We start from the raw sequence: 27,788 nt of genomic DNA on the forward strand, positions 1-27,788 counted from the left end.
CATAATGGTTATTACTCAGACAAAAGATGAAGCAAACTTTTGAAGGAAGCACTGGAAGAATGAAGATTTTTCCAAGTTAAGATTTTTAAAGTTAACATGTTTATAATTGACTCATAAATATATATTTAAACTATTCCATGTTAACTCAAAATGGACCATAGACCTAAATATAAGACATGAAAGTATAAAACATTGAAAATAATCTTTGGATCCTGGATTAGGGAATAGTTTTTATATCTAACATTGAAATAGAAGTGATAAAAGAAAGAAAATAAATTTTAGTTAACTAGAATTAAAAATTTTATCTTGTAAATTAAATCATCTCCAACCCACAGAAAGGGAAAAATACTTCCAAATCATATATCTGAAAATGGGCTGTTATGGCTTGTGTCTAGATGTCCCCCTCAAAGCCTTATGTAGTCATAGGTGGGGCTTTTTCAGAGGTGGCTGGATCTAGTGTGTGACACTGGAATTGATTCATGGTGCCATGCTAGGATCAAGGGCACTAGGATTAAGGGTGATAGAAGGGACAGAAAGGGCTGTGGCCATCCCTTATTACTTTGCTACCTTTTGCCTACCATGAACTGTTTTCCCTCTGCAACACCTGTCTCCCATGCTACCCTGTCTTGAAGCCTGCCAATTATGAATTGAAACCTCTGCAAACTGTGAGCTAACTAAACCTTTCTGACTTTAAATTTGGATATCAAATATGTTGTCTCAGCAACAATAAAATATCTAAGATACCCAGCATATAGAAAGAACTCTTCAAACTCTTTTATATAAACAACCCAATTTTAAAAAAATATACAAAAGATCTGAGTAGGGGCTGGGGATTTAGCTCAGCGGCATAAGCACCTGCCTTGCAAGCAGGCAGTCCTGAGTTCGATCCCTGGTACTGATAAAAACAAAAAAAATTAAAAAAAAAAATTAAGATCTGAGTAGACATTTCTCCAAGATAGCTGCGCAAATGGGCAATAATCATGTGAAAAGATGCTCCTCATCTGTAGACTTTAAAGAAAAGTAAATCAAAACCACCCTCACAAAGGTGACTACTCAACCACAACAAAAAAAAGCAATAATAGGTATGGCCTGCATGCAGAGGAGTGAGAACACTGATGTGAAGCTTGTGGGCTCCTAAAATGGCATAGTCACTCTGGAAAACACAGTGGTAATTCCTCAAAAAGGTGAGCATTACACATCATATTACCCAGTAGTCAGAGTCCTTAGTGCATTCTCGGGAGAAATAAAAACACACATCCAAGCAAAACCTTCCACACACTTATTCTGGCAGCGTGATTCATCATAGCTCTAAGGTGGAAATGCTATAATGTCCATGAAGCAGTGAATGGATAAGTAAGATGTGACATGTCCATCAGGTGCAACTGTTTTGACTTTAAAGAGTAATGGAGTAATAGTGTGTACTATGACATGGTTGAACCTTAACATTATGCCAAATGAAAGAAATCAGTCACAAGAGATCACATTATATGACCCCATTTTTATGAAATGTCCAGGCAAATCTGGAGAGACAAAAAGTAGATGAATGATTTCTTAGGGATGGAGGTCCTGGGTGAGTAAGATGGGGGGAGCTTAATGGGTTTGGAGTTTCTTTTAGTAGAAGAGAAACTAAAATCAGTTTGTACTGATGAATGCATAATCCTATGAACATACAAAAAAGATATTCTATACATGAGAATTACATCTCAAGTTATTAAAATATACAAGCACACACAATGGGATGTAAAATATGTACTTCAAGATGTCTAAAATGTTATTTAGAAGAGTCCTTCCAATTTCATTTCTTTCTAGAAATAGTAGCATGGTATTCTAATGTGCTACTCGTATTTGAAAACTTCATTTGAATGTGCTGTAGATAGATTGCAGTTATAGTCTACTCAGTGCCAGAAAAACATAAAGAAAACTGCAAAAATAAAATGTAAAGAGAGACACATTCTTTAAGATTGGAATAATGACATTAGACAAAGAAAGGCTGTGGCATGGGTGACGTCACTCTTTAGATGCTACTTGGCTTTGCCGCTGCTCAGTTCCTTGTCCAGCAGGACAAAGAGGCTGCCCTGGACCTCTCAGTCTCCCCCTGCCTGAGCCTCTGGCCACAGGAGCAGCTTCTCCACTGCTCCGGTGAAAACTGTCCTTTGCATTTCTCCCGCACACTGCAAGGTAGCATGGGTAACAGGGGGAGTGCCCACCCTTCCCCTACCATTTTGTGAGGAAAAATCCAGACTTTCCTCTTTCCTTTGGGCTCATCTGGCTCACCTGTCCATAAGAGAGACGTGGGTGACTTCAATATCCTCCTCCCACCCCCCAGGGACCCACAGGAGCCTAATGAAGCGGTTACTGGTGCCAGCGAGCTACGAGCTATCAGAAGGTCCTTTTATGATGAGGCTGCCTACACGCAATTTAATCTTAGTCTTAAGTCAAATAATTCAGATGTGACCAACACTGCTCATGGACCTATAGATTTTTATCATTTCAAACTAGTGGTTTGGGATTTCCCAATATTTTGTCATTATTGCTCATTTCATTTTCAGTTCACTTGGTAAATAAAAATTGAGGTCCTACAATAGCCCAGCCCCTATACTAGAGCTGAATTAACAGGCAGGATTAACTCTTGGCCTGAGGAGGGAAGAGTATGGTTCCTGTGATTTGTAGTAAGTAGGGAAGCCAGGGAGTTTTGAAATCTGGAGATGGGAGATTCAGAGTTATGGTTTCTGCCTGGATGTCCCCCTGAGGTCCTATGCACTCAAAGGTAGAGCATTTGAAGGGTGATTGAATCACACTGCTCTTATAGTTAAGTATGTTCTTAGGAGGTGGGGTTGGTTGCAAGAGGCAGGTCACCAAGGGTGTGACCTGCAAAGCTGCATCTTACTCTCTGGGTCACTTTACTGTCTGCTTCCCAGCTGCCATAGTTGAGTTTCTTTCCTGCATATCAGGATCTTCTGCCATGCTATTTCAAAGGTGGAGCCAGCCAACATGGACTGAAACTTCAGAAACATGAGCCAGAGTATACTGCTCTTCTTTTAAATTGTAGATGTCTAGTATTTTGTTGCAGCAATATGGAAAGTGACTAAGACATACAGTCTGTACCAAGAGAATGATTCAATGAGGAGGTCACATTTAAGCTGGATTTTGAAGGATGAGTAGGAATTTGCTTTACCATGAAGGAACGTAGGGAGACCTGTGGGAAAAACAAGCCAGACAAAGGAAGCAGCAAGCATATGAAAATACATTGCTATATGTGAGGTCTTTGCATGCTGTGGGCCAGAGTCTAGGACAAGCACAGGGTGAGAGAGGCCAAACATTGAAAGTAGGTTAGTGTGTTAAAGGTCACCTTAAGGAGTTTCAATAGTCTACACTGAGCAACAAGCAACCAGCATCAGTTCTGCACAGAAGAGCGGTGAGGTTAGGTATGTATTTGAGGAAATTACTTCTGGAGGTGGTAGTGGAGACTCGGATTATTTTTTGTTATGCACTAAGCATAAATATTGAATAACAGCTGGGTGGCGTAACACACTCCTGTAATCCCAACATTCCGGGAGGCTGAGGCAGGATGATTAAAATTTGAATCCAGCCTGGACAATTTAGCAATTTAGTGAGTCTATCTCAAAATAAAAACATTTCAAAACACATGGGGATACAGTCCAGGCAAAGGCCCTGTGTTCAGTGCCAGTGCTGGGGATAAGAAAAGGGGGAAGAAAGAAAAGAAGGAAAAAAAAGAGTAAGCAGAGCTGCCTACTACCATAGCTTTCCCTGTCCACCCTCAGTTTACACCTTTGCTGGTCACGCTCACGTTTCCCAGGTTCTCTTCGTGCTTGCGTAGTGCACAGAAGCCTCTCCCCGCAAGGCTGTGTTCTGCACGGTGCCCTTTGTGATGCCTTCCCCGTCCAGGGCTGGGTTGCCCCACTGCAGGGCCCTGTCCTGTCCCATATGCCTGTCTGGGCTCCTCTGGTGTGGGCTCAAGGTGTGCAGACGACAGACAGAGAGAATAGGAAGGAGACTCACAATTCTCCTTGGCCATGTGAGACACGGTCCCCCTTCCAAGCCGACAGTCTCTGCAGCCCTGGGCTCATCCTCACTGCCCTGATAAGAATTGAGGGGACAAGAGAGAGAATTAAGGACAGGGAGACTGGCAAAAGGCAGGGTCAGTGCCAGCTCCGGGTGCAGCGACAAGGAGCTGAGTTTGTCCCTGGCCCTCCTGATTGCCTTCCCTTTTGTGGCACCCTCCTTTCCCGCCTCCCCGTCCCAGTTTCGCTGCTGCCCAGAGGCCATGTCCAGCGGCCCTCCTTCCACAAGGCCTGCCACGAGCTCTTCTCACTGTCCTGCTTCTGTCTCTCCCAGGAAGCTCCAGAGGAGAAACAGCCGAGTTTGATGCATCAGCTGTCCCCCTGGGTGGCAGCTTGCTTGAAGAGCACGGCAGAGGGCCCACGCCTTACAGAGTCTGTGTCCTCATCTGGCCTGTGCCAAGTGTGTTCCGTGCAAGTGTTTTGCTTCACACTCTTACACTATGACTAGCAGATATTTTTGTTCTTATTTTATAGAGGGGGAAACTGAGGCTCACAAATAGTGAGTAGTTAGATAACTGCCTCATGAGGTAGAGTTCACACTTGAACCCAGGTCTTTGTCTCTGGAAATTCCTGCTGCTCTGGGAGCTTTATGGATCCCAGTCCTGGAGCTTGTGGTTCTGAAAACTTGCTGGAGAGATGGTGGGGGCCAGGAGTTGGCTGCTTATCCCACTCAAGGCTGCACACAGAGACTTCAGTGCTGCTGTTTCCTTCTCCACCCTCCTGACAGCAAAACCAACAATAACTGGGTTCTAGCCCTACAAAAGAAATGCTAATTACAGTCTTTTATGCATAATTACTGTGCTGCACAATGATGATCACACGTATCATTGGCTGTGTCGGAGTAACTTTTGTCTCTATTTTATTTAGTTATACTAAGTCTATTCATGTTGCCAACTCTCACAGTTCATTGATCGCATGTGTTGTTTTAAAATGGTAGCTTATGAAAGCAGAGGATCTTGAGTGGGAGGCATTCTGGGAAAGACAACTTGGGGATAAATGGGCTTTATCATGAGGTGAAGGCATTAGATGGTGTCCTGTGGCCTTTGGGAGACCGGAAGTCATTGGAGGAAGGATGGACCTTTACCAAAGCCAGTATTTGTAAGTGGTCAATATGGGTGCCCCGGGGAAGGTTAGGTAAGATGGCAGATCCAGAGCTGGAGACTTACTGAAATCCAAAAACATAGCATCATAAGGAAGTTTTCTGCTCAGATTTAGGAAGCTGGGTTTTTAATGCTAACTGTACTACTCAGGAGCTCTGCCTTCAGATATGTGTCTTGACCTCTCTGAGGTCAAGAGTGACTATTTCTTTATATTTGAGTGACTATTTCTTTATATTTGATTTGACTTTTAGACATTTTTTAGTACTCAAATTCCATAATTTCCAGATGCTCAGGGTAGTCATGCAAAACACGGAAGGTGAGAGAAATGAAAAATGAATCAAAAGGACTCCAAGCACTTCATAGAAATACTTTATGTTCCTTTGCATCCTTATAGATTATTTCTTTGTTTTTTAGTACTAATAATAGAAGTGATAGGAGTGAAGTTACTTGCTTAGAAAATACATGAAATAAATAAAATTTCATTTGCTTACAATGCCCCAAAGTTTGGTCCTCCTTTCTGCAGTCTTCCCAGTAGAAAAGGGAAAATATGTGTCCAGGTGTTTAATTTGCATTTGGGTACAGAATTTTCTCGGATACAGTTAGCCAAGTTCCAGCTCATTTTTATTGGAAAAAGCCCTCCTTGTAAGTTGAGGTGGTGTTGATTTCTATGACTAACACGCCCCTCATCTCAACGATTTAATACAATGGAAACATGTTTCCATTCTTGGCTAGCCTAAGTTTGGTAGTAGGTAAGGAGGGAGAGCCCTCTTTTCTGAGCAATTATCCAGAAAATTCATTTAATGGAACTTCATTTTCTATACATGAATTCCAAGAGCTCCTTGGGTTTCAATACCTAATCCGTAAATGGAAAGGAGAGGGAATGGAGGATCGCTTGGGAGGGCTCTTAGGGCTCGGCCACGCTGTGATACATATTATTAGTGCCCACACTGCATGGCTAAAACTGTTACAGAGCTCAGTGCAATGCAAAGGAGGCCTGGAAATAGAGCCTAGCTGTGTGCCGTGAAAGAAGAAAGGTGATTTTTGGTGAGTTTGGTGAATTCTTCCTGTTATAAGAGCTGTTTTAGGATAATAGTAGCATTGGTGAACCTGCAGATTCTGAGCCTTGGTCCATCTTTAGGCAATTTCAAGTCTACAAAGACCTTTTAAAACTTCTGACTTTCCTTGGCATGCCTAATAGGAGTGACTTACATATGGCCTATGTATCACCATTCTGTGCAACGCATAGCACTCCACAAACATTTGGGAGATATTAGTGATGGCAATTTTCATTCCAACACTATTTTGTTCTTGAAATATTCCTCTTTGGTTCAAGTTTCACTTCTCTCTATGTTTTAGTCAAGTTTTTTTGACCTCAAGGGCTTGTTAATTTTTCTTATTTGCCAAGGAAACTCTAAAATGAAATGTTTAGCAATGACATCCATAACAGGTTTATGGCAAGGTTAAATTGATCTCATGCTTAGATTCAAAAACAGATGCCATGTTAGATTAGATGCAAGTGTATAGACCTTCATCCTCCGACCATTGTCAAACCGAGAAGGTGGTCAAGGAAATTACGTGAAAAAATACTATTGATCCAAATTAAAAGGGACACCATGTACATAATTTTGTGACTATGGTGGCTTAAGACAGCTGTACAAACCAGGCTAGTGACATGATGATGTAATCTCTTGCTGTAGAGAACAAAGCAACTTCCCATGAGATTAAGCATGACCTTCTCAACCCTGTATTTAAGGTCTAGGTAGCTGCTCCAGTTCTCCCAAATGCTAGGATAATATTTAAAATTGAATTTCTGAAGTGAATGATTTGAAGAATGAGCTCAATGCTTTTAAACTTTGCAATGCCTGAGCAATTTTACCTGTTCCTATTCCAGTCCAATAACAAATAAGCAGTATAACCAGCCACGACAAGATGATCTCATAATAGAATCTTTGCATGGTTATACTTAGCCCCTTGCAGAGCTATTATGTGACCCACTGGAAGATTCTATGTGAAAAAGAATCCCTTTCTCCCAAAGGAAGGATTTGAGATGTTGTTTAAAGCTATAGGTAGAAAAAAATTCTTCCTTTTGTATTTTATAGCCATTAAACCATGGTTGAGTGACTACCACAGGCTGGATACCAGGACTGAGTCAGAATATCAGCCCCATCTGAACAGCTGCTTCCTGAAGGAATCTAATCGTTAATCTTTTAATAACTGTATCCCATAGCATATGTGCAAAACATGTCTTTAAGTCTCCTGAAAATTCAGTCTGGTTGTGCCTTAGGTGCGGTGACCGTGAACCATATATGCACCCAGCTTGGATCTATGAGTTATAAGTTCACTAGGGAGCATGCTCTGTGAGGGAGAGACCTGAGGTCAACCCCATTTTCCTTTGGACCCCTAGCTTCCAGCTTCAGGACACACATCATGCATGCTCCACAAATACTTGCTGTATACACAAAGAAACATGTGGAATAGCCTTATGACTTATGGGTCACAGTGTGTTTTAGATTTAGAGTGGAAGAGTTTAATATAGACCATTTAATTTGCATCATAAGGAACCCATTTAGTGCAGTTAACATCTTTCATAATTAAGGGTTACCCTAGATCATAACTTTTCTTCCTGTATTGTATTGCTTTTCACTGGATGCATGCTAGGCAAGCCATACATATTTGTTGTTATGACTCATTTTTTTGAGATTTCTATCCAGAGGTGGCCAGTAAAAGAAAATAAATAAAAGCTAGTCTTTGGTAGCAGGCTAATTAATGGAAAAGTTTCAATTAAACAACCATATCTCATTCAATATACTAAACCTATGTTTAGTATATTGAATGAGCCAATAGAAAAGCTTGTGTTTATAAAAAGATTAACAACAGACATCACCCCACTGGATCCTCACTACAACCTGAATGGCAATCCTGTTTTATTAAAGAGAAAACTATGACCTTGACTGGGTGACTTCCCAGTCACTGTGTTATACTGACCTGTGAAAAGCTAGATGGCTGACTCCAAGTTCCCTGCCTTCTGCTTCCTTGAGCTGAGGGCTGAAAGTTATCTGTGATGTTTTATTTACATATGCTTTCTAATAGCTATGATCTTTAATAAGCATATATTTTTATATGAATGTAGCTGTAAATTTCATATTATACCTATTTGCATATGCCGGTGTCTTAAAAATATACATCAGATCACCTCAGTCTCCACTTAAAACACCTCTGACACCTCACCCTGAACTTAGAAGAAAGCCTAGATCCCCTTGCTTGCACTTAGTCCCATGTGTCACGGACCTCTTCCTGCTCGCTCTGTGTGCAGCTACATTGACCTTCTGATTGTTCCCTGAATATACCAATCCCACTCTTGCTTCACGAACTTTCTATTAACTGTTCAGCCTGCTGGGAGCTCCCTGCCCTCATTTCTGTCCTTGACAAATACCTTTGTGTCATTCAACTATTTTCTTAAATGTCACCTCATTAAAGCAGTCTTCTGATTGCCCAATTACAGCACCACCCACAGAGCGTTTCACTATGCTAGTCTTCCCAGTTATCTGAATTTTTCTTTCTGTGTTTGTCTTTTTCCCTGTGCCCCATCCACTCACCTGTACTGACGTTAAATTCCAAAAACAAGAACTATGCTTATCTTGTTCAGTGCTGCCCCTCCCTATAACTCCAAGAGTGAGCAGCATACAGCAGGCACTTGACAAGAAGAGTGTGATAAATAAACATCTGAAAACAGTTGCTCCTACTTGACTCTTTTTCTTCAGTATTTTTGTCTGTCACTGTGGGTGTATTTAGCATAGAAGACGAGGGATAAAGCAAATGTCTAATTTCTCAATTGTACAAAATTATGCCGATTTCCCAGAAATATCTTTTGATGAATACAAAGATTCTCTGTTACCAGATGAAAACACAAAGTACCTGTTAGGCCTTCCAGCTAAAGGTTTCAGGAAGCTCACACCATGGAGGGGACATTGGTGTGAGACATTGGACAACGGTTGTGCTGAGTGGCAGTTTTCTGCAAGAGAATGGCAAACTGCCTCTGGAACTCCTGGAGGTGATGTGGAACCCAGAGACGGAACCACCATCCCCCGTGACTTACACGGACCCTCAGCATGTTCTGTCTCCTGTCTTCCCTCCCATCCCCTCTGATAGCAGTGGTCCCCCATGACATCCACACAGCGTGCTTTGCTTTGAGTTGTGTTTTGAGAGTGCACGCTAACGCCGGACTTCTTTTCCCTTCTTACATTGTGTTTGTTAGGATAAACCTTTTAAATTCCAGCTGTAGCCTATTTGGTGGTCCTTTTTCTCCCCTAATTTTTATTTTTTATTAGTATATATTTGCAATGCATAATGATCACTCAGCACATAGTGATCACATTCTTCATGGGGAGTTCCTACATGTACACAACACCACTTAAATCTTTTTTTATCCCTTTCCCCTACACTCCCTCTCCACTCTCTCCATCTCTTGGTTCACTTTTGCAAAACATCTGTCTTCCTATTCCTATTATCCGTCATTTATTTTGCTCTCTATGTTTTGGGTTTAGAGAAACCACACTATATTTAAATTTGGTGTGTCTGATTTTGTTCACTTAACATTCTGGTCTCCTGGTGTATCCCTTTTCCTACAAATGACTCAATTTTATCCATCTGTCTGGTAGAGTAATACTCCACTGCTTATGGATACCACATTTGTTTCCATCCATTTGTCTGTTGATGGACACATAACCCACAAAGCTGAACTTTCTAAAGCACCAAGTTGTGGTATGAAATCACTGGCTTAAGGGTCTGTAGCACAACTGTAGCTGTGTGTACTCTAGGGAGATCTTCACATCTGCTTGGGGTTCATTTCTTTCCCTCTACAAAACTTGTGGTACAGTCCTTGTCTTGGGGCAGGACTTCCAGATGATAAGGCACTTCAGAAGGTAAATAAATACTTACTCACTAGCAGCAACACTTTAAAGCATGTCATCCTCACTGAAAAGGTTTTACATTCTGACTTATATTGAAGGGCCACGCATGGTGGTGTATGCCTGTAACCCCAGCACTCCGGAAGCTGAGGCAGGCAGATGGTTTTAAGTTTGAGACCAGCCTGCACTACAGAGTGAGCTCAATGTCTGTGTGAACTGCAGAACAAGACCTTGTCTCAAAAAGACAAATAGTAGTAGTAATAATAATGAAATATAAAAGAGTAATAGTATTTAATTAATTTACTATGAATATTCTTGAATCTTACTCATAACTGTTTTTTTGACTGTCTCATCTGTTTCCTTATAAATTCAAAAATGTCCTCAGTTTAATGCAAAACAAAAGACAAGCAGGTGTTGGGCAATTCTTCAATGTGAATTCAATGTTATCTTTTATTGTTGTGTGCTGTAAACTGTATTACAGTTGGGTGAATGTTTACATGGAAGCAGCACAGCTATCTTGATCTTGAAAATAGTCTAAATACTTAAGAGCCCATGACTTTTTAAAATCGATAGCAAAACATTTTGAGAGAGTTCATAGTTTTTTGTTCTTTTTTCATTAAAGTCCAGCATTATAGTTTGCTTTATTTATTTTTACAACTTTGTTGACAAGGAAGATTCTGCCATATAAATATAATTCTATGAAGAATGAATGTAATGAACTATTTAAGATAGATTTATCGATCTAAATACATATAAAAGAGAAATTGGAGCCATCATTATAAAAATATTCATGTCTGTCTTGCATATGGAAGACAAAAAAGTTAACTCTAAAAGACAATTTTTAATTGTGAATTTTGAAGTAGAGTTGGTTGTTTTTCTACTAGCAATGAGGCATAGTATCTGACAATAATATTTCATTTAATTTTAAAAATCTAACATTATTAGAGAAGTGGTTGATCAAATATGCTGTGAATTCAATTCTTGAAGATAAATACACATAAGCATAGGAAAGCATTTATGGAAAACTTACATACCAAGCACAATGCTGGCCTCTTACCTGTTTTATCTGTTTAAGCTGCACTGACACCTGTGAAATTGGTACACTTACATTTCTGTATTAGAGTTGATACAACTGAGGTTAATGGATTTGTCCAAAGTGACACCGTGGTAAATGACAGAGCTGGGCTTTGAATTCGATCAGTCAGACTCCGGGCCTCTGCTCTCGATGTCTCTCCTGTACCCTCTATGTCCTCCCAGCTCAGCATATATCAATAAGGCCCACTCTCTGGTTAAATTGTCAGCCTGTAGATGTACAGTGGTCCTTTACATTCATGGATTCAACCAACCACAGTAAAATAAAATTTTTAAATACATCTCTGCTGAGCAAGTAACGGGCTTTTTTGTCATTATCCTCTAAACAATACAGTAAGATAGCATTTATATATAATAAGTACTATAGGCAATCTAGAAATTATTTAAAGTACACAGAAGGAGTGTGTAGGTTATATGCAAATATAACACCATTTGTCTCATCGCTGTCTATCACCTTAACAATATTTTTCAATATGTTAGTATACAGTGCTGTCAAACTATTTCAAAGAAGTTCTTTTACCAACCTGTAGAAATCTGTCGTGTACGTCCTTCAGGATTTACCTTAATCTTGGATTGCGTGAATTATAGCACAAGTCAGTAAACTCTCCATAAAGGGTGGATGGTAAAGATTCTGTGCCTTGTGGGGCGCGTTCTTTGTGTTAACTACTGAAATCTGCTGTTATAGCACAAGTAGCTGCAGACGGTACTTACATGCGTGTGCGTGGCTGGTACTGATAAAATAGCGAGGGGACCAGGTGTGGGCCACCTTGGCCAGTGGGGTGTAGCCTGCTGATGCTTTAATCATTTCCCTTTATCTGGTATTCAGAAATTTTACGTAACTACTCCATCCTAAAATCTGTCTTTTAAAAAATGTATGTATTTTTTATTACTGCCTGTTTCAGTACATAATAACTATATTTATTGTGGGTAGTTTGTACACGCACATAACACATCTTAATTCTTTTTATCCTTCTTTCCCTTTCCAACTCTTAACACTTTTCCCATTTGGAAAAATCTCCATTTCCATTTTTCGATTTTCTTTCCTTTTCTCCTCCTCCCCTCCCTTCTGTCCCTTGTTCTCTTTCCAATTTGAAAAAGATTTCCCTACTTCCTATTATCTATCCTTTATTTTGTTCTTCAGTTATATTTTTTGTTTCTCATATAAGAGAAACCATGCAATATTTAAACTTACATGTCTGATTTATTTCACTTAACCTCATGGTCTCAAGGTGTATCCATTTACTTACGAATGTCTCAAGTTTATCCTTTTTATGGCAGAGTAGTACTCCGTTGTGTAAAAATATGACATTTTCTTTATTCTTTCATCTATTGGTGGACATACAGGCTATTTCCAAGATTTAGCTATTATAAATTTTGATGCTATATATACGTGTATGGATATGTCACAGTAATATGATGACATTAACACTTTTGGGAAGATACTGTTCCTAGAACAGGAATAGCTGGATCAAACAAAATTTGTATTTTTAGTTTTTTGAGGAATCTTCATATTGATATTCATAGTGGTTGTACTAATTTACACTCCCACCAACAATGTGGAAAGGTTCCTTTTCCCCCACAGTCTCACTAGCATTTGTTGTTGTTTGATTTCTTCATGATAGCCATTCTTTCTGGAGTAAGATGGAATCTCAGTGTTGTTTTAATTTGCATTTCTCTGATGGCCAGTCAGCAATGTACTTCTTCAGGAAAGTATCTAATTACTTCAGATACCCATTGATTTTTAGTCATTCATTTTGGAAGTATCTAATTTTTTTTGGAGTTCTTTATGTATTCTTGACATTAATTCTCTGTCTGAAAGACAGAGCAAAAAGTTTTTACCACTTTATAGATTGTCTCTTCACTCTATAGGTTATTTTCTTTTCTATGAAGAAGTTTTTAAATTTGATATGATCCTGTTTGTTGATTCTACATATTATTTCTTATATCATTGGGGTTCTGTTCAGAAAGTCTTTGCCTATATCTATGTCTTTAAAATTTTTACCTATTTTGTCTTCCAGTAGACTAGGTGTTTGTGCTTTAACATTTAGATCTCTGATCCATTTTGATTTTAGTTCAGTATATGGTGTGGAATACATACTCAATCTTCTGTGTATGGATATCTAGTCTTCCCAGCATCATTTATCAAAGAAGCTATTTGTCCTCCAGGGTGTATTTTGGCCCCTTTGTTGAAGGTAAAATATTGGATGCATCTTGTTTCTACTTCCTCTATCCTGTTCTATTGATCTGTATTTCTGTTTTGTGACAGTACCATTCTGCCTTTGCCACTGTAAGTTTTTGATATAATTTCCAAACTGGAATTGTCATGCCTCCTACTTTGCTATTGTTACCCAGAATTGCTTAGCTATTCTGGATCTCTTTTAGCTTCATTTGAATTCTAGGGTTGCTTTCTCTAGACCTACAAGGAATGCTATGGGTATTTTGATTGGGATTGTGTTAAATCTATGTATCAATTCTGGAAGTATGGCCATTTTGATTATGTTTGCTCCACCCATCCAGGAACATGGAAGATCTTTCCATTTTCTGATGCCCTCTTCAATCTCTTTTTTGAGACTGACGTAGTTTTCCTTATAGAGGTTTTTTACTTCCTTGGTTAAGTTAATTTCTGAGTATTTCATTTTTTGATGCTACTGTGAATGGTATTATTTTCTTAATTTCTTTCTCAATGAATTCATTATTAATGTACAGAACTGCTATTTGTTTTTTGTGTTGATTTTGCACCCTGCTAGATTGATTAATTTGTTCTAGAAGTCTTTAGTGGAATCTTTTCCGGTCTTGTAAATAGAGGATCGTTTGATCTGCAAATAATGCTGCTTTGACTTCTTTCTTTTCTTTCTTTTTATTTCCTTTTTATTTCTTTCTCTTGCCTGATTGCTCTAACTAATGTTTCAAGGGCTATGTTAAACAAGAGTGGTGATAGTGGACATCCTTCTCTTGTTTCTGATTTTTTAGGGAAAGCTCTCATTTTTTTCCCATTTAATATGAAGTTGGCAATAGGTTTTCTTGGAAATGGCTTTTATCAGATTGAGATAAAGTTCTTCTGCACCTATATTCTTCAGGGTTATTGTCATGAATGAATGATGGATTTTGTCAAAGGCTTTTTCTCCATCCATTAAGATGATCATGTGAGTTTTGTCCTTGCTTTTGTTATTGTGATGAATTACATGCATTAATTTGCATATGTTGAATCATCCCTGGGATGAAGCTTACTTTGTCATGGTGTGTGATCTTTTTGATGATTTGTTGCATTCTGTTTCCTTGTGTCTTGCTGAGGATTTTTGCATCTCTCTTCATTAGAGACAGTGATCTGTAGCTTTTTCTTTTGCTTTGATCCTTGTCTGGCTTTGAAATTGGGATAGTGCTGACTTCTAGGAATGACTTAGGTAGTATTCCTCTTTCAGTTTCACTGAAGAATTTGGGGATTATTGGCATAAAATCTTCCCTGAAATTATTGTAGAATTTGGCAGTGAATTCATCATGTCCTGGGCTTTTCTTAGTTGGTAGGGTTTTTTTGTTTTGTTTTGTTATTGCTGCTCCAGTTCTGTTGCGTGTTATTGGATTACTCAGAATTTTTAAGTTTTCTTGGGTCTAGTTTCATATATATCTATGAATCTCCATTTCTTCTGAGTTCTAAAATTTATTGGTATACAGGTTTATTAAACAGTTAGTAATAATATTCCGAATTTTTCCAGTGTCTTTTATGATTTTACCTTTTTTGTTTCTAGACTGGGTAAAGTTTTGTCTATTTTGTTTACTCTTTCAGTGAGCCAATTCTTTGTTTCATTGATTCTTTATTTTTTTGTCTCCATTTCATTGATTCCTGTTCTGATCTTGTAATTGCCTTTCTTGTACTACCTCTAGATTTGTATTGTTTTTTCTCTAGAATCTCAAGGTGTATCATTAGGCTATTTATTTGGGCTTGCCCTCTTTTTTCTGATGTGGGCATTCATAGTTACAAACTTCACTCTTAGGATTGTTTTTATTGTGTATCATAAGTTCTGGCATGTTGCACTGACATCATTTAATTTTAGGAACTGTCTTACTTCTTTTTTAATTTCCTTAACTCACTGATTATTCATGAATGTACAATCTCTTACTTTTAATTATTCCTTCATGAATAACCTATTTTACAAATACTGCAGTCTACTATGTTACCCAGATGCTAACCTTATAAATTTTACAACTTGCCTTTATTTTTCTTCACTCTGAATTTATATTTCCCGGAGACAAGCAGTTGTAGTTGTTTCTCTTGCATTCCCTTGTTTGTGTTACCATTTTTATGTGATTTCAACCTTATTCTGCAAATCTTTTGCTCAAGTATTTTTTGGACCTAGGGAATTGTGGTCAGCCTGCTTAAAATCTTTAGGATATGACAAGTTAACCTCTTACTAAATAGAGTCTTCCTTTTTTGGTGAAGCTCAACTGCATTTAACAAGCTACTCTCCTCAAAGAGCAAATGGGGGTCTGGAGACAGGATCTATTTTGGTAATTCACTTGCAAAGATGGATGTTGCTTTCTGAACTTAATCTCTGGAAAGATCCTTGTTTTAGCCAAAAGAATTGACAACAAGCCTTACACGCCTTGTATACCTGCCTGCTATTCTGGACAGTTACCATTCAACCTCAGTCCAGCTCATATCTTTGTCTGTTCCCTTGAAGCACTTCCTGTTCTCTTCCCTTTCTCCCCTATTGACGTTTCCAAATTCTAAAACTCTACCTGCCACGGTCCAACTTGATGTTGGCAGAGCTTTTCAGTTTTATGCATGGAGGCCGATAGATGATTGAGATTTACTACATGCTTTAAATTCACTGCTTTTCCTATTCAGCAATTTAGTTGTAGCTCCGGATAAAGGTGATTTGTGTGATCCATCCTGCTTTATGTCTCTCTTGACATTCTGCCTTTTTCATGACAGGTTGCTGAATGCTATAAAGCCAGGACTTGTAAAAAAGATCAATAGATTGCCTACCCCCATTGCAGGACTGGTGAGTATCCAGAATTGAGATTTATTTTCCAATATTCCTTTGCTCTACCCTAAGGGTCATGACAGTACCATTTATTACAGTCTGTCTTGCAATTTATACTCTACTTGAATGAGAATGCATTGAATCCATTAAATGAAGAGGTCACTTAAAAATGAAAAATTCCAATGATGTCTAAATGGCATCTTAATCTTTGTTTGTATTTTTCCATGAGTGATAAAGTCCTTCAGCCTTCAAGAGGTAAATTTATCTTGGGGTGAGAGGCTGATAATTGGGTTGATCCCAGGAGAGGAATGTGATTTTAATTACATTTTATCATTCCATTGCCTCATTGCATTCCCTAGCATTGGAGGGTAAGGGAGGAGGAGAGAGGAGGATTTCAAGAGAAAGCAGTACTTTCCTAATCAATTACACTTTCAATCTACTTGAGTTTAAATACCACTATTCTAACTATTTTTAAGCCAACTATTCCAAAGATATAACAGGCACTGCCATGGTTCAATGTCACTGAGAGGGCTGTTACACACAACTTTCGCCCTTCTGAACTGTTCCTCTGAACACTACAGAACATCATTAAAACAAGATTTTTTTTCATCTGTTGATATGTTTCATAATTTCTGACAACTCACTTTAATATTTACTTGATGTCCTGTGTGTTGAAAAGGAAAAAATCCAGGCATGGTGGCACACAAGTGTAATCCTAGCTACTTGGAAGACTGAAGCAGAAGTTTAAGGCCAGCCTCAGTCAACTTAGGCTTTGTCCCCAAAACAAACATTTTTCTAAAAGGCTGTCACTCAGTGGTGGAACACTTGCCTGGCATGCATGAGGTTCTGTATTCAATCCCCAACATTGCACAAAAAGAAAAAAGAAAAGGTAGGAGATCAGGTAGATAAACCACCCTTAATTCTGGAAAATCTCATCACACATGTGCACACACGTGTGTGCATACTGAGCTAAGAGTGTATGTGGGTTGGCAGTGACTCACTATTGTTTCTATTATGAATACCTTCTGTGCAAGTATTTTTGCAGAAAACAATGAGAAAAATGTCAAGAATTTCGGCAGGATCCTACATAGATCTTAGTGATTGTTCTAAAGTTTCTCAGCCATACTACAAGAAGTAACTAAGATTAGATGTGACAAAATCCAATTATGTTTGAAAACTATGGGGGTCCAGGAGTGGGGTACATAGTGTAAGCAAGTTGAATGAACTGGGTGCTTTTTTTATTTCATAAATTGCTATTTCTGTGCATGTATTTGATTTCCAATATTGGCTGGTAGTGAGTTAGTAATCAGTTGTTATAAATCTTTCTAATTTTGTTTGTCAGAATCATATAGACAAATTAAGTTAACAAATAGATGGGTAGGGAGAAGATAACTTTAAGAACCGTGGATTAGAATAATTTTGTATAATAATCTAGGGGCATTATATTATATTTCAGCCATACTAGATAGATAGATGATAGATAGATATTAGTATGTGCATACATTATTTTAGAATTTTTATTAAATCCATTGCTTCCGAGTGTTAAAACCATGGCCTTGGTGAATATCTGTTTGGCCCCTCCTCTGTGGTGTCTCCTTACTCTGGGACTTGGAATTTCACGCTACAAGAGCAGAACTCAGAGCAGACAATCAAGGAAGGCCCAAGGGAACCTTGGGGAACAAAAGCAAGGAGCTCTCCTTCTAGTAGGAAGGGGAAAGGGGTTTCAGCACTGGAGATTAAAATGTGAATCAGAAATAATCTTAGTAAAATTGTGGTTTGGGGACACACGCACTTACAGTTACATACTTTCTTATAGAATATTAAATACCTTAAGTAACTGTCAATGTGTTGTCTTACTGGGGAGGAGACAGACAGTGTATGCAAGCAAGCGAGCCAGTAAGGGGACCTTAGTGACTCCTCCCTCTCACATGCTTGGCCTTTATTCTGCTCTTCTTTTTCACTTGGATTTCCCTTGTCCTTTCCATTGTTTTTCGTTTTCCTTATCCTCTTCTAGCCAACACTTATCCAGTTACCTTCATCTTATGTCAATTCCATCTTCTTCACTGATTTATTAGCTTTAGCCCATATTTAACATTTTAGTGATAAATGCTAGCATGTTAGTATTAGATGGTGCTTTCCTAACTATAGTCGATTACCACTCCCATTCTTGAAGGATCCTGAATCTACAAATTTGCCCTTCACTTACCTTCAGATCAACATTTCCAGAAATGAGCGCACTAGCTGGAGCCCCAGCAGGAAACAGAACTGCCAGTCCCGCTCCATAACGTTCAGGGTTCTCTCTTCAAACCCACAGGCTGAGGGGTGACCATTTGTGCCCATTTTTTGTTTGCCTTGCTGACCATAGCTCTCTGTAACATGGAGCAAAAGCAGCATTCCTCACCCAGTGCTGTCCCCTCAACTCTGGACCTGAAGATCTGTCTACTAGACAGCTCTCCCCACGTCTTTCAGGCCCCTTAAACTCAGCAAATTCAAGTCAGACTCAGATGGCCACTCCCATCGACCTATTGTCTGATGTCAGTACTGGCATCTCAGACATGCTATCAGAGAGTTGGCAACTTACTCCAGTCCCTCTAGACTCTCTGTCTCCATGGCCATCACCATAGCACAGGCTGTCCTTGCCTTGTGCTAGGGCTAATATATTGACTCATTTCTCTTCAAACACTGTTCATTCCCCTGTATGATGCTTTCTCTCATGTTTCTTCTTGTGTACCTAATATTCTCCTCCTGCTCTTCTTGACACAATTCTATTTATTTAACAAGATCCATCACACAACCAACTGTGTGAAACCTTTAGTGTATGATCTTTTATTCCAGAATATAAATAGAACCCCTTGATATGGGAGAAAATGAGTTAACACACAAGAAGGTTGAAAACTTTCTTTAGGGAGTAAGATTTTGAACAACTTTTGTCAACAGTTGGGAATTAGAAGGCTGTAAATGGTTCAGAATTCATGTTGAGACACTGTGGCTTTAAGGAGTTAATTGGCCATGATTAAACTGATCTGAGATTTCTACAAATACACCAAGAAACCACAGTTCTGAAGATACAAATCAGTGAAGTCCCAATTCAGGAACATCATGTAACAACAGCTGGCCTCCTCTGTCAAAGTTATTAAAAGAAACTCCTCCATCCCCGAGAGGCTGGAGAACTGTTGTAGATGAAGGGTGACTAGGGAGGCACTCAGTGGTCCTTGATTGAGAGAAATGCAATGATGGTTATTAGGGCAGCTGAAGAAATTTGGAGTACCATTAAGTATTAGACAGGAGTATCTCTTGGTTCTTGTATTAGTTAGCTTTCCTGTTGCTGTGAAAAATTCCCAATACCCACAATTTAAAGAGGAAAGATTTTAGTCTGTGGTCAGCTAATTCCAAGGGAGATGCACCATGGCAGAAGGACATGGCAGGGAAAAAACTTTTACTCATACAGAAAATTTACTCATACAGAAAACAGAATAGGGGAACAGGACAGAAAGGATGGGACAAAGGATCACATATAGTCCCAGCATCACATTCATGACCCCACAGACATACCCTCAGTAATGCTTTAATAATCTGCTAGGAAGTTCTTAATTCAGGCATGATGAATGGGCACAATATTTGAACTCCCTGTGTCTGTTAGTCACAGGGGAATATTTTTGATTCTAGGAATTATCCATGTTGAAATATTTAATGATATATACAACTAATTTTAAAATTTCAGAAAAGAATGTCTATAATCTTAAACCTTATTATATCCACCTAGAGAAAGAGATGGAAGAAGGAGAGAGGAATAAAAAGGGATGGAAGACAGGAAGTTTGGTAAAATGTTAAATGAAGGGTACACATGTGCTTTGGTACTGTTCTTGGAACCTTTAGGGGGAGGTTTGAAGAGCTGTAATATGAAAAGTTTGAGATTAAGAGAAATTAATTTATCTTTTTCTAGGGAGAGACTAGGAACTTCAAGTAAATACTAGGTTTGAAGATGGTAAAGACCATCTTGGTCTGATAGAGATGCAGCCTTTTATGTGGATGTATTTTTCACATGATATTTACTTTGTCCTGATATTCGTTACAATCGAGAAAGACAAGACAGAATCTGCACATGGTGGTGAAGGCCTGTAATCACAGCACTGGGATGAGATGAGGGAGGCTGAGGCTAGAGAATCGCTGGGAGTTTGAGGCCAGCTTGGGCTATATAGCGAGTTTAAGGCCAGTCTGAACTACATAGCGAGACCGTCTTTCAAAAAACAAAAACAAAACAAACAAACAAAAAAGAAAAAAAGGAATGGTAGAGATTCCATCAAAGACCTTGAGGTTGGTTTCTCAAGGTCTCAGCATTCTCAGCGAGTTGACAGACCATGTACCATCTATTGACTGAGAAGTCTACAGTAGCATGGCAAAGAGATCTGAGGAGGGCGGCCAGTGGGGTTTCCATGCCTGGAACCCAAGCGTGTGCGTCTTAATGGTCTGGTGTTGAGAAGCCAATCCATTCAGATGGCCCAGCCGCTTGACTTGAAGATAAATAGAAAAGTGTGTTTCCACATAGCAATCCCAAATTATAAACACGTGTAGATTTACAAAGGCACGAATAGGTATATTTTAGCCCCTGAGTTTCACTGTGGTTACAAAGAATTCAGGGGTGAAGGTGTTAAAACAAAGTAGTAGAAAATCATTTCCTGGCAAGAATGCAAAGAGCCTGGGTCTGGGTCTGTGTTTCCTCTGTAGCAATTGCTGACACATGAAGCCGTGCGGCGACTGCCTGCAGATGCTCGCATTCTTCTGGAGGTGTTAGTGATGCTGTTCCCTGCTGCCCGGATAGAAAGACCTCCAGTTTCGTTCTGGGCATACCAAAGTCTTTTTAAAAGCTGTCCTTCAGTTGGCCAGCTCCTCAGCCTTGCACAATCAAGTCCCATCGTGAAACTCAGTGGTCATGAGAGATTGTGCGGAGCTTGTTTCATCCTCCATGCTTGTGTAGCGTAGGAGTTTGGGGATTAAGCCTTTGCTTGTTGAGATTTTTCATTCTGACAGCCATTTACATGAGCGTGTGTGAGTTATCAGTGGAAATAGATGAAATTTAGGGATTCTGGCCTTGAGTGAAAACCCGTCTTAGAGCTATCACAAAATATTTGCTTGATCTTGCATATGAACCCACAAGAATAAGAGTGACCTTGCAGAGGGAAGGACATCTTAGATGTATTTCTTTTATAGATGAGGACTTGTGGGTTATTTGCCCAAGATTTGACATCGTGAAGGCTAAGATAGAACCCCTATTCTGGCCACCTTTCAGCCTGGTAGCCACCTGTTTTTAGTTGAGGATAGAACACATGACAGATTATTTTACTTTTTTTAAAAAGCAAAGACTCACTTTTTTTCTCTTGCTTACCCCACCTTTGGGTCAATGTATTCAAACTGTCTTAACACTGTGAAAGACTCCACTTCCCAAAATGCCTGTTTCCCAGATGAATGGTAGAAATTTGACTCACTGAGGCACAGTGTCACACAGCAGGAATGTGACTGTTTGACTTATCCTACCATCAAATATCCTTAACTCACACAGAAATGCATTTTTTTCCTAAAGAAAAAGGATATCTTTTTCTCTAATCAAATTTCAAATATGGTTAGAGCTTAGCTTCTTGAAATGAACAAAAATGTAAATTTCTATAAACTCTTAGACCTTAGGAGGCTTTCAAAAAGTATCTGTTTTATTTTATGAAACTGATAACAGAACATATGACATTTCATTGCTGGAGAGAGGTGAGATTGTGGAAATGATGAAAGGGGCTGGAGAGATTTCCACATTATGAGAAGATTAAAAGTACTGTTTTGGAAAAAGGTAAATATGTGAGCTGTTGAAAGCTGAGTAGCATTGATAGCACCAAGTTCGAAAGTATAGGCAACAACTATGAAGACAATAAGATTCATTATGCCGCCCATTCTGGTTGACTATTAGCTTCTTTTGAAGTCCTCTAATGTCTCCAATGTTTTGGTTTTATTGGTCTTGTTCTTTACTGTTTTGTTCAATTTTATTATAACTGCTGATATAGGCAATTCTTTTTAAGATAGCAAGAGGCATTATGGTAACCATTGTTGACCACCTTGTATTTTGTTTTTACATTATGTATTATGTCCATCCTTTTGATTTGACTGACTCTGTCCTATTATGTCACATTTGGTTTTACTTTCTTCAAAAAAAGTAATAAGAACAGTGGGAGTAATAAAACCCAAAATGTGTAATTGTCATTGTACAAAAGAGAGGAAAAGAAAGTGCTCTAAAGGACATAACTGCATGTGTATTTAACTATAAGATAGATAACCATATTACCAAGTTTTATTGGATCATTGAACAGAACTGTTTGCAGTCTCACTGTTTGAATGTCCACTCTATATGCTTTGATTTTGTAACTTGAACAACTATTTCTAAGATGACAATATGTAATCAATTAACTAGTGGTTTCCTACTGTTTGTTTTTTCTGAAATTCTTTATAAATTGTACCCTTTTTCTGTTTTTTTTTCTTTTTTTGTCCTTAAATAAAATTTAAAAAAAAAAAAAAAAGCTGAGTAGCAAGAGTGAGGAACCCGTATGCAATTCCTTCATTTTGGGAAGATGACAGTGTACTCAGTTTGGGTCGCTGGTGTTATAAGTATCTGCCACTCAGGAAAACAGTTACTGAGAACGTTACCTGGGCATAGGGTTAGTTCTTGTGTGGCCAGCTCACGCTTACAAACACCTAATACTTTGAGTGTTTGTCCTATAACTTCCTTCAGAAGTGCTAGAGCCTTCATCTCTCCTAAAGAGTATAATGATTACCTTAGAAAAATCTGGTCAGAGTTCTGCTTTGTGTGTCTGTCTTTTCATTATGGTTTTAGTTTAGGCCCTGAAGGAGACAAAGCAGGTGATGCGAGAGGCCAGAGGCACTGCTACAGTAATCATGCCCATCACTTGGTGTCACATGCCTGGTGTGTCCCAGCAACAGTGCTAGTTACCCTTCTTAATCTTTTTCAGTTGGCCTGTAATGTCATCATTGGTCACTAATCTCAGGAAACCAGTGTTCAAGGAACCAAGTTACCAGCTTTCCAATTAGAGAGGCAGAATTAGAACTGGAACCTGGTTTGCACAGCTTTAGCCCAATCCATTCACAGTGTCTCCCCTAACTTGTCCACTGTGCCTCTCATCTCTATCTGGCCTCATGATAGGATGGAATTCTGCACTGTGGGCTATCTGTTTGGAAGCCTTAACCTCTCAGAAGACCTGAAATAGGTTCTCCCCTCTCTCACTTCAGATGAATTAATTCCAAAACCTTGAGGCAAGGACCTACTTTATGAAGCTCTAACTGTAACATTCTAGTATTACCCCTACTAAGTCAAGCTCCATGTGGTTACACTTTAAGCCACACAGTCAATGAAATTACAGTCTGGCAACTGATGATAATCAGAAAGCGTTGGAAATCTTTGCTGAAGTCTTTCCAATAAAGCCTGAAGTAATTCTACTGATGTGTAGTTAACCTTTCTTTCTCTTTCTCTGCACACACGCGCGCGCATACACACACACACACACACACACACACACACCAGCTTCTTCCAAGGCTTCCCCGCCCTCAATCTCACAGCTACACTGAAGTAGAGCTTCTCTTTCTTTCTTCTTACCTGTTTTTCTTCTGTTACTGTTAGCTCTTTGCAGGGCCAGTCTGTCCAGCTGCACAGCTCCCCTTGCCCATGATAAGGATTTGAGACAGAATTCTCACTCCTGGGCCGGGGAGGAAAGGCTTAGAGTACCAGCCTTACGTATTGTTCCTGCTTCACTGTGCTCTTGATGGTCACTGTGTGGCTCCGCTGGGCAGCTCTGGAGGTGCCTGATTCTTCTTTTGAAGACAAGTAAGAGCTGGTAGCTGAGTGACGTTCTCTGTGGAGGAAGCACATTTCCCTGAGGGAAATGAATAGATCTTGTGCAGTATCTCAGCCAAAACTGAATTTAATGACACATTTTCCTTTATCCTCATCCTTGGCACAGTGTGAGAAACCTCGTTTATATTCTCCTACCCTACACAGAAGGAATGCTCAATTTATGGCTCTCAAGTTTGGTGCCAAGGCCAAGCTCGAGTTAGAAGAGTAGTTAGCATTTTAGTAGCTTTAAGCGTAACAGAGAACAGACTGTAGAGAAAAACAACAAACGAGGCCTTTGGTACATTAAACTCTGTGTTCAGCTAAATGGTAGAATATGAACCTAGGAGGTCTGAGTTTATTTGATGCCTCCCAAGTCAATATGCCTTGTGTGTTTCTGGCTGTAACAGCCTCCACAGTTGGCTTGTAAAAGTACAGGCCATCTCATGGCCCTCGTCTTCTCAAATAACTTTATATGCCTTTCTAGTGCATACGGAATAAAAAAAAAAAAACTTGTGTAGATTTAAAGGCTCTTCCTGAGTTAAAGTAACAGTGTAGGACTATCTCTCACCACATAGGTCACTCTTAGGAACCATCCTTACAGCTAATTTATGATCTAATCCAAAAGCAGCTGCATAGTGAACACAAAAATGTAAGTGTCAGTTGGTGAGAACCATGCTCCACAGTGAGCTGGACATTTTCAAAGACTGTAATATTCCAAGCTGGCCTTTGGTTGTTCACTGATATGTTTGGATCAGACGAACAGATTAATCTCCTTGTCTACGGGGGAGGAATACTTGGGAAGACTCAGTAGGGATTTTTGTCCCTCCACTCATCCCATGCTTATTATTTTCCTTCTGGTCTTCTTATTTGAGTGTGTCACTTATAGAGCATTGTATAACTTACTTGCTTAAAGTAACAGTTTATTATCTCACAGCTCCTGGAGTTTAGGAACCCTGAGCAAGATTAATCTGCATCACTGTTTCAATATCTCTCACAAGGCTTCATTGAAGGTATTGGTCCATGTCATTCTAAGTGTGGCTGGGGAAGGATCCTCTTCTTTGCTGACTTATGTGAATATTGCAGAGTGGAATCCCTTTTAGACTGTTAATAAGAGCCACCCTCAGTTCGTCCCCATCTAAATCTTTCATATACAGCTCACAGTGTGACAGCTAGCTTCAACAAATTAAGTAAACAGAGAGAGAGAGAGAGAGAGAGAGAGACAATAAAGTAGAAGTCACAGTCCTTTATAAGTTAGTCTCTGAAGTGACATTTCATCACTTCCACTATTCTCCATTAAAGTAAAGTACTAGGTCCAGGTCACTCAAGGAGAGGAGATTGCATGAGAGCCTGAATATCAGCAGCAAGAGATTCCTGGGAGATGTCACAAGCTGCCTGTCTGTCACAGGGAATGAAATAATGTTATACACATCCCTGGCTTACACTGGTTTGACTTAACAACTTTACTGTGGAGTGAAAGTGATTCTCATTTGGTAGAAACCATGCTTCGAATGTTGATGTTACTGTGTCATTGATACGAGTATGACATTCTTGCAATTCTGGCAGTGTCAGTGAGCCACAGTTTCCAGTGAACCACACTGTCATGAAAATTAAAAGGTGACACTAAAGTGTGCTGTGTTGCTAAGCTTAAATATTTGATAAGTTATATGTATTAGATGCATTTTGATGTCATGATATTTTCAACTTAAAATGGGTTTATTGGGACAGCACCACATTGTAAATTGAAGAGCATCTGAGTTAATCTATTGAAAAATTTGGCCATAGATTTTTTTTTTTTGTCTTTTTTGAAACAGGGTTTTGCTGTGCAGTTTAGGCTGGTCTTGAATTTACTTTGTAGCCTCATTGATCTTGAACTTGCAGTAGTCCTCCTGCCTCAGCCTCCTGAGTGCTGAGATTACAGGCATGGGGCACCACGCCCAGCCCATAGATTTCTCATTCACCTAGAAGTATGTCCCTATGCTTATGAGACTTTAAAGATAATGGCTTTCCTTGGATATTCTCTCTTATATGATATCTACTTCTATTTCCTAGTTATTGTAATATAACACTCAAAAGATATAATTGCTTTGTCTCAACTTCTAAGTGAAAACTCACTTGTAATTCAAGATATAGTTCTTGCCTTTTGGGGATCTTCTTTTAGGAGACAAAACACTTGTAATATCAAGTAGACTGAAATGTTTTGTTTTGTTTTGTTTTTGGTACCAAGGACTGAACTCACAACCTTGTGCTTGCCAGGAAGGTGCTTGTGCCACTGAGCTAAATCCTCGTCCTAAGTAAACTGAAATGTTAATGAAGTATATTATACCAGAAAGACATTATGATCTGAAAATAAAGCATTTTGAAAGAAATGGGTTTGAACAGTTTTTCCAGGAGTTATGAAGAATGTTAGAGATGGGGAAGGATATATTCCTGGGAACAAAAAAGAATGAGGTAGAAGAACCAGGATTCTATCTGACAGTGGTTTATATTTGCATCTGACTGCAGCTGGGGCCCAGGACCCCTGAGAGAAGTCAGTGCTTTGCAAAGTAGATGGAGACCAGACATGCAACCAGGGAGGTAGATCTGCAAAAGAGAAGTGGACAAGATAGAGGGGGTGTGGTGAGGAAGGGGAAATAAAAGTATTAGGTAAGATGGTGCATGTACCAACTCCCCATAATGAACAAAAATCATTATGTACTGCAAACGTGTACTAATAAAAATTTTAAAATTAAAGAGAGACCAGAGATGCCACGTGGAGGAGTTTGGACTCCACTGTGGGAAGAAAGAGCCACTGAAAACAAAAGAATATTGGGTTCCAGAAAATTCTGGCAGCTATGTGGAAAGAGCGTTATGGGACTAGACCAGCAGTAAAAGTCAGCTCAGAGATGAGTCATTCAAATGAGAGAGGATGAGGAAGTAAACCTTGCTGGAAGCACTGGGAATAAAGATGAGGAGATAGGAATGGTTTGACCTTGAATGTTATATGCTATCAATTATAAGACAGGCCATTTGTAAAAGTATAGCATTTGTTTTAGTAAAAACCCTGCCAATTCAAGTATGACACAACACTAAGGCACCAGCAATGGAAAGATGCAACTTTATTTCAGAGGTTAAAAAAATTTTTTTCAAGTTGGGCTTGATCAAATACATTAAATAATCTTAGGAAGATGACGTGTACAGTTTGGACCCGAGTCACTTGGAGGATACTGATGCTGTTAATATGAATCATGGGAGCAAGAGAATGAGAAGTAGGTTCCAAGAGGAAAGACAAATTCTTGTTTGGACATATTGAATCAGCTATCTCTAGGAGGTATCCATGTGCAGATGTCTGGCAGACTATTGGAAATATTGCTTTGGAATTGAGGGAAAAAGTTTTAAAAAGTTAGACTTGACTAATCAATGAATAATTTTGAAGTTAAATGTTGATGCTTAAGTACATATGAAAACAAATTCTTTTTTATAGTCACAAGCATTACCAATTTTTTTCCCACCATAAAATGTCTTGGCAAGAAGTTAGGGAAGGAGAGAGAACGACAGAAGAAATTTGAAACCACAGGAGAAGTCATTAGCAATTTCACTTAGATTTGATCAAATACAGTCATGCAGATTGTGACCTATGAAGATCCTCACATAACTGAGAGTTTATTGAGATATAATACCCACCCATTTTGGGGCCTTGTATCCTCTCACTGTCCCCTTGGTATTTCCCTCTTAGCTCTTGGTGACTGTACTAGTTTGCTCTGATC

General features: G+C 39.1%; 1 protein-coding gene across 17 annotated transcripts in view; it reads left to right on the plus strand.

Moving 5' to 3' along the window:
- Limch1 (LIM and calponin homology domains 1) overlaps window positions 1-27,788 on the plus strand; it is a 327,840-nt gene that overhangs the window by 146,793 nt on the left and 153,259 nt on the right. For 16 of the 17 annotated variants that reach the window (XM_063240658.1, XM_013154288.3, XM_063240659.1 and 13 more), the window contains exon 3: window positions 16,112-16,181. The exons of the other annotated variant lie outside the window; for it this stretch is intronic. In XM_063240658.1, coding sequence (XP_063096728.1) covers window positions 16,112-16,181 — 70 coding nt within the window. The remainder of the gene's footprint in view (window positions 1-16,111; window positions 16,182-27,788) is intronic. 17 annotated transcript variants of the gene reach the window in all.

The sequence above is a fragment of the Cavia porcellus genome, unplaced genomic scaffold (assembly GCF_034190915.1).
Source record: "Cavia porcellus strain 051 isolate PalLab524CR breed Dunkin Hartley unplaced genomic scaffold, mCavPor4.1 scaffold_30, whole genome shotgun sequence".
NCBI classification, from domain to species: domain Eukaryota; kingdom Metazoa; phylum Chordata; class Mammalia; order Rodentia; family Caviidae; genus Cavia; species Cavia porcellus.